Source organism: Microtus ochrogaster, unplaced genomic scaffold (assembly GCF_000317375.1).
Source record: "Microtus ochrogaster isolate Prairie Vole_2 unplaced genomic scaffold, MicOch1.0 UNK1, whole genome shotgun sequence".
In the NCBI taxonomy this organism is placed as follows: domain Eukaryota; kingdom Metazoa; phylum Chordata; class Mammalia; order Rodentia; family Cricetidae; genus Microtus; species Microtus ochrogaster.
Window position 1 is genome coordinate 4,177,035 of NW_004949099.1, and position 8,174 is coordinate 4,185,208.

At 43.7% G+C, this 8,174-nt stretch overlaps 1 protein-coding gene across 1 annotated transcript; it reads left to right on the forward strand.

Annotated features, from left to right (window-relative positions):
* Window positions 1–4,753: 4,753 nt before the first annotated feature.
* LOC101994716 (vomeronasal type-1 receptor 51-like) lies at window positions 4,754–5,686 on the forward strand. Its single transcript, XM_005364862.1, has one exon. It carries the CDS (start codon window positions 4,754–4,756, stop codon window positions 5,684–5,686), a length of 933 nt encoding a protein of 310 aa, XP_005364919.1.
* The last annotated feature ends 2,488 nt before the right edge of the window (window positions 5,687–8,174 follow it).

The window sequence follows — 8,174 nt, forward strand, 5'->3', positions numbered from 1 at the left end:
ACCTAGGACTTACCACAGGGCAGGGAACCCTGACTGCCCATTGGACTGGAGAGGGAGGGGGAGAGGAGTGGGGGGAGGGGAAGAAGGGTTGGAGGAGGGGGAGGGAAATGGGAGGCTGGGAGGAGGTGGAAACTTGTTTTTTTTTCCTTTTCTCAATAAAAAAAATAAATAAATTTTAAAAAAAACAAAAAAAAGATAATACACAGGTATACCAACCATTTGAAATATATAAAAAAAACAACTGAGAAATATGCTTTACTTGACAAATTAAAAGCAATAAAATCAATTCCATACATTTAGTAAGAAACCCAGAACTCACGGGCCGTGAGCACAAACTGGAAGCTGCACAAAAGATGCCACACAGCAAGGAACTATGTCAGGGAATGGTGCCAGGGAACGTGACAGTGGGGGCGGGAGGTGTGCATGTGCTTGGGAAATTTCCAAGTCGCAGTAAGCTCCATTGTGGCAGGGATTCTATTAAAAAAAAACCACTTAGGTAAAAGCAAGCCAAGCGGGCAGGGTTGCGAGACTTTCTAAGCCATGGACTGGTTAGGCCTTTAGGCCGTCCATTTGGTAGATGTGGAGTCTGAATCCACATGGGTGCCAGATGAAGATGGATGCTTAAAAGAAATTCCACACTAGCTCAGAATTGAGAATAAGAGAGGGTTGTTTATTAAGGGGTGGACTCACAAATGAATATCCTCTGCTGGAAAGAAGAATGGCAACTGAATCCCACAGCTGGAAAAGAGGCCGGATGTGTACTTTACATTGGCATAAATAGTATGAGAGGCCACGCCCAAGTGGGCGGGTAACTAAAGGCTACTGGCAGTAGGGTTTCCTACAGCACCAGTGCTGATATGCATGTGATGTAAACTGCTGTTTTAACTCTACAGGTTCCTGCCTTCTTCCATGAAATTAGTGTATTAAACACGCACCTGTTACTCAGTGCACACAGATCACAAAGCAACATTCAGAGTGTGTGCTCCTGGTGTCATCCGTCCCATGCAGCTGGGAGACAGTGGAGCCCTATTGCTCTCTTCTTTGTTTCCCCACTATATCATGGCACAACACAGATGATAGAACTGTTCAAAGTAGAGAAAACTGCCATTTTACCTGATTTCTGGAAAATGTCACTACCTCTTCCTGTTGTCCCTAAGCCTTTACTGTGTTCTTATTCTTGTGACTGGGTTTTGGAAAACAAACCAATAGGGGTTATAAAGAATGTCACAATTCAGTGGGAATAATTAAACACCACTCATTTAATCAACCCTATGCTGCTATCTAGAATATGTGGTCCATAATCATATAAAGGATTAACCCTTTTCTAGCAATGCTATAAAATTTTTATTTAGAAAATCTTCTTTGTTAAGTGTTTTCACCACCTAGCAGCCTCAGGTCTAAGTCTTAAACAGTACCCTGTACTTGTGATTTTTATTCCCTTTCCCTCTCCTTATTATCTTCTATTACAGGTCATGTGGTCTAAATGAATATAAAACAATTTCACCCTTCACCTTTGACTTTCAATGATAAATTTTTACTATGTAACAGGAATTTGTTTTCAACATTACATGCCCCATATTCATGGTGTCTGTGCTTGTTAGATGTATGTCAACTTAATACATGCTAGAATTATTGTAGAAGAAAGAATCTCAACTTGGAAAATACCCCCACCCAGACTGGCCTGTGGCAAAGTATCTGGTACATATTCTTGATTAATGATTGATTTGATATAGGAGGGCACAGCTCAGTATAGCCAATGGTGGTTGTGGGAGTTATAAGAAAATAGGTTGAGCTCCTATAAGGAGCAAGCTGGTAAACAGCACTACTCCATGGCCTCTCCAGCGGTTTCTGCCTCCAACTCCATATCTTTAGTTCTTTCCCCAGCTTCCCTGGATGATGAACGATAAGCTGCATGGTGAAATAACCACGCTCCCCACCAACTTAATTTTGTCATGGTATTTTACCACAGCAACAGAAATCCTAACAAGGACAGACATTGGTACTAGGTCTTGTCATGACACTGAGTTGTTTTGAGGAATGTGGAAGGACTTTGGAACTTTGGACTGAAAGAATCCACTGAATGCTGATATCCTGGTGAGTTATTCTGCATGATCTAAGAATATAATGCTGAGAGCAGTGCAGATGATGGGGGCTTGACCTGTGAAGTTCCAGAGGGAAGCTTGATAATCTGCTAAAGGTTTTATGAGGCTCATTCATATTTTGAATTTAGAACCACTGAAGTGGAACCTTCACCTGCTGGAACACTTAAACGCTGCTGAAAGTGTTTTTCTCAGGTTTGTCCCCTGGACACTGTGGTACAGATACTGCTGAGGTTGTGTACCATGCTGGCAGCTGAGTTTGGTAGCATGAGAGTTTCTTTGGTGGTACTGGTTTTGAAGGCATGAAGGGATCATGGAGTAAAATGTGGCTTGGCACATGTGGCAGTGTTATAGTCCCTGCAGAGAGCCAAGTAGAGGCTGCTGATCAAGGTGCAGTCCAGTTGCAGTGGAGATCCAAGCAATTTGGAGATGCCAATATCATGGGCCAACTACCGGGACAGCAGTTCTGTGGGGTGAAGACAGCTCTGTGTGCTTTGGATGGCTCTCCAAGCACTGTGATGTTAGTGAGTCCCGGAAGTTCAGAAGACCATTACTGAGTCCCTGATGTCTGACACTGGCATTCACAATGTTGGACTTTGCTGAACTTGATTTTCACTGTGTTCTGGTTCTTCCCTTTTGGGACACAAAAAAATTTAAACTTTTTTTTATTTTATAGGATTCCACAGGTAAGAGATTTCACATTTTAAAGAGATGTGGATGTTTTGCAGGGACTTTGGGGCTCTAGAGAGATGATGGAGATTTTTGAGTGACATGAAAAATGATAGAGAGACTTGATATTTTAGAGACTCAGCTATTTTGGAGAAAGTTTGACTGTCAGAAGGAACTTTGTTTTAAGGAGAGTTAACTTTTAAAGAATGTGGAACTTTTAAATTTTGGACTCTCTTTTCTATTGTGATGTTGATATTAGTATGATATCTTGGGAACAACAAAAAAGAAAAGGTTATAGTGTAACAGTGGTGTGTTTGTCAAGTTGAAAAGGGGTCGACCTGCTGGATGGTTTCTTGTCAAATTGACACAAGCTAGAACCATTTGGGAGAAACTCAATTGAGAAAGTGAGAAAGTGTGCCCACCAGACTGGCCTGTCGGGAAGCTTGTGGTACATTTTCTTGGTTGATGATTGATGCGAGAGACCTAGCTCACCATGGGTACAGCCTCTGGGTTGGTAGTCCTGGAAGCTTAAGAACACAGACTGAGAAAGCCATGAGGCACAAGCCAGTAAGCAACACTCTTACATTCTTCCATGGTCTGTCTTTGTCTCCCAGTGCTTGCCTTAAGTTCCTTTCACAACTTTCCTGGATGTTGGATTATCAGTTATAAAATGAAATAAAGGCTTCCCCCCAACTTGTTTTTGGATATGATATTTTAATTAGTCAGTGTCTAATCAATTAAACTGCAACATTTCAATAACATTTACAAGAAATCTCAATATAAATTTGGAGTTGGCATCTGGAATGTGAAGTATCACATCTCAGTTAAGGAGAGCGGGAACTTAGACTCCCATGGAGCCCTCCTTTCAAGACCGAGTTGCACCATTTTCCTTTAATTAGTTCCGTAAAGTGGGATGGGGAGCCCTGAGTCTGAGAGCTGTAGTCTTTCCCCTGACTTCCCAGGCTGAAGGAGAAGGATGTGGAATGTGCTCAGCTGATGTTACACTGTGCTTTTCTCATGGAGGCAGCTCTGGGGTGGGGTTAGAAACACGGGGTCGCGGTCACAGAGCAGCGCTCACACACTGAACGGTCCGTCAGCGTTCTCTGGAGAGGACTCCGCTCCAGTGTTCAGTTATTTTCTCATTGCTCATTTATCTTCTGTTTCAGGCATAGATAGAGCTGACTAGTCACTATGAGCAGCCTTAGCTCTCCTGGAGCACAAACATAAGGCGCTGCATTAGAAAATCTGAAACACTGACAGAGACGATCATGTGCTGGAACACTGCCATGTTTTGTGTGTATAAAGAATGTTCTTACACACCTAGTGTTTCCCTGACACAGGAACATAACCTTCCATATGTTCCAGAGGAGATGATTGGAACCTAGCCTTAGCGGGCTAAAGGTCACACTCAGGAAATTGCTGATTGTGTATGGAGTGTGAAATGTCTGGATTCATAGTTGACAATTCCCAATATTTGCCTCCAAAATATATTAAGAAATTTGAGTTTACAATAAATAAACTGAGTAAAGACAGCCTTGAATAGAATATGGGCATGCCCGATCCCTGGACCCTCTGTCATTGCAAAGGGCTGACTTCTTCTTTTACACAATCATCCGCATTCAAACTCGCCCTAAATAGTAAAGCTCTGTCTATAATGGACCTGGCAATCAAGACGCTATGGATGAGAACCAAGATCCTGTTCCTGCTCCATTAAAACCCAATCATGGGAAATGTGAAAAGACATCATTTCTGGTGGATGCTGTTTTAATGCGGAAGGAGCTTACACACTGATGCAGCCGCCATGGGCACAGCATCCAGCCATGGCTCTGAAGTCTAGGACAAGTGATAGCTGAGGACGGTCTGCGGAGTGTGAGGTGGAACTGAGATCTTCAGTGGAACAGGTGTCAGGAGGGGTTCATGTGGTTGTGCTCATGATAAGCCATTGTTGTAATCTTCTGCTCAGCCACTGTTTGTGCCCACATAAGATGAATGAGAACAGCCAACTCCACACTAGCTCCAACTTAAGGAACATCCTTCTCTCTGAAATTGGCATTGGGATCTCAGCCAACAGCATCCTTCTTCTCTTCCACATCCTCAAGTTCTTTGGTGGGCACAGACCCAAACCCACTGACCTGCCCATTGGTCTCTTGGCCCTAATCCACCTACTGATGCTACTGGTCATGGTGGTCACAGCTACAGACATTTTTATTTCTTGGCAGGGATGGGATGACATCACATGTAAATTCCTCGTCTACATGTACAGAGTTTTTAGGGGTCTCTCCCTGTGTACCACCAGCCTGTTGAGTGTGCTCCAGGCTATCATCCTCAGTCCCAGAAGCTCCTGTTTGGCAAAGTTCAAGCAGAAATCTCCCTATCACATGTCATGTGCCCTTCTTCTCCTGAGTATTTTTTATATGCTCATTAGTAGTCACCTCTTAGTGTCCATTATCGCCACACCCAATTTGACCTTGAATAACTTTATGTTTGTTACTCAGTCTTGCTCTATTCTACCCATGAGTTATCTCATGCGAAGTACATTTTCCACACTGCTGGCCCTCAGGGAAGCCTTCCTGATCAGTCTCATGGTCCTCTCCAGCGGGTACATGCTGACTCTCCTGTGCAGGCATAAGAAGCTGTCCGGGCATCTTCACAGCACCAGCCTCTCTCCAACAGCATCTCCAGAGATACGGGCCTCCCGGACCATCCTGCTGCTCCTGAGCTTCTTTGTGTTGATGTCCATCCTGGACAGCATTGTCTCCTGCTCAAGAACCATGTTCCTGGATGATTCGACATTTTACTACATTCAACTTTTTATGGTACATATCTATGCCACAGTGAGTCCTTTTGTGTTTATGAGCACTGAAAAACATATAGGTAACCTGTTGAGGTCCATGTTTAAGGGGATAATAAATGTTTGAAAAGTCAGTCTTTGAAAAGTCAGTGTGCTGGCATTAGAGCTGTCAATCATAGCATAGTGTCTATTGCTTTGTTGTACATGAAACTATGAAGTTATGTTTTCCTCTTACAATCATTTACTTTTACCCGTGTGGTGACAAGCATGTAACAGAAAATTAAACCACATTTCCCTAGAGATGTGGTAAGATATATATCTTATATCACATACATATAAGATATATGAAATATAGCTCATTGTTTTATATATATATATCAATTTAGATATACATAACAATGAGTCTTTAAGCGAGTACTGTAAGGTTGTTCTTACATACCATGGCCTAGGAAAACCTGTCCTACTTTTAACTATGTGACCACTGCTGTGAGAAAGTGCTCTTATATACTGTGAAGATGTGTTATTCATATTGGCTTAATAAAAAACTGATTGGCCAGTAGCCAGGCAGGAAGGATAGATGGAGTAACCAGACTAGGAGAATTCTGGGGAGAGGAAAGACAGAGACACAGTAACCAGCCAGATGCAGAGGAAGCATGATGAGATTGCCTCTCTGGGAATAGGTACCAAGTCACATGTTTAAACATAGACAAGAATTGTAGGTGAATTTAAATTATAAGAGCTAGTTAATAATAAGCTTGAGCCAATAGGCCAAACCGTTTTTATAATTAATATAAGCCTCTGTGTGTTTCTTTGTGACTGAATGGCTGCACGACTGGCTGGAACAGAAACTTCTGTATACAAAAGGTGTCCAAATATTTGGCAAGAATTTTCACATAAATCCTGAGAAAGCTTTAAAAGGGGGTTCTAGACAGAAAGGAACAGAGTCAAGCACAACTTCATGGTAACCAGCTTTACTCCGGTAGGCTCTGTTTGCCAGTGGCAAGCATAGGCATGGCTCCTGACTCAGCATTAGTGGCAAAAATCTCACAGATCTGTTAAGAGGCCCTGCTACCAAATACTTAAATGGTGTTTATGGGCAGCTGGTGTCAGGCTTCTTGGTGGTGGCTTGGACCCTGAAACTCTGCAGAGCTGTGGTAATAAACTGTCACCTGCCTGTACTTCCACCATGAAGCTAGACTCCCAAAAAGTTAAGGAATGGGGTGGAGGCAGGCACCAAAGCCACAGCTTCAATCCCAGCCATATCTCTTAGCAGATTAAAAAGGAAAAGATATTTTTATGCTTGGGAAAGAAAAGAAAATGATAGAGAAAGTTTTTTTATTTTTTTTATTAAAAATTTCGGCCTCCTCCCTGCCTTCCTTTTCCCTCCCCCTCCCCCCAGTCCTCACCCCCACTCCCTTCCTCCTCCCTCTCCAGTCCTAAGAGCAGTCAGAGTTCCCTGCCCTGTGGGAAGTCCAAGGTCCTCCCCCCTCCATCCAGGTCTAGAAAGGTGATCATCCAAACAGGCTAGGCTTCCACAAAGCCAGTACACGCAGTAGGATCAAAACCCAGTGCCATTGTCCTTGGCTTCTCAGTCAGCCCTCATTGACCAGCACGTTCAGAGAGTCCCGTTTGATCCCATGTTTTTCAGTCCCAGTCCATCTGGCCTTGATGAGTTCCCGTTAGATCAGCCCCACCGTCTCAGTGGGTGGGTGCACCCCTCAAGGTCCTGACTTCCTTGCTCATGTTCTCCCTCCTTCTGCTCCTCGTTTGGACCTTGGTCTAGGAAGGTGAACATCTAAACTGGCTAGGCTCCCACAAAGCCAGAACATGAAGTAGGATCAAAACCCAGTGCCATTGTCCTTGGCTTCTCAACAGCCCTCATTGTCTGCCATATTCAGAGAGACCGGTTTTATCCCATGCTTTTTCAGTCACAGTCCGGATGGCCTTGGTGAGCTCCCAATAGATCAGCCCCACCGTCTCAGTGGGTGGGTGCACATCTTATGGTCCTGACTTCCTTGCTCGTGTTCTCCCTTCTTCTGCTCCTCATTTGGACATTGGGAACTCAATCCAGTGCTCCAATGTGGGTCTCTGTCTCTATCTCCATCCATCACCAGATAAAGGTTCTATGATGATGTGCAAGATATTCATCAGTATGGCTATAGGACAAGGCCAGTTCAGATACCCTCTCCTCAGCTGCCCATGGAACTAGTTTGGGAAATCCCCTGGGACCTGGAGACCCCTCTAAAGCCAAGATTCTAGACAACTCTAAAATGGCTCCCTTAATTAAGATATATACTTCCCTGCTCCCATATCTACCCTTCCTTTATCCCAACCATCGCATTCCCCAGAGCTCTCTCCATTCTCCCCTTCTCACTTTTCTCTCCCCATCTCCCCTTACCCCCATCCCACACCACCCCCAGTTCCCAATTTTTGCCCAGAAATCTTGTCTACTGCCAATATCCAGGAGGATAACTCTACACTTTCTTTGGGTTCACCTTCTTATTTAGCTTCTCTAGGATCACAAATTATAGGCTCAATGTCCTTTATTTGTGGCTAGAAACCAATTATGAGTGAGTACATCCCATGTTCATTTTTTTGGGTCTGGGTTACCTCAC

Bases quoted from the DNA above. Each gene is read 5' to 3' on its own strand.
- LOC101994716 (XM_005364862.1), top strand. From the start codon at position 4,754: ATGAATGAGAACAGCCAACTCCACACTAGCTCCAACTTAAGGAACATC.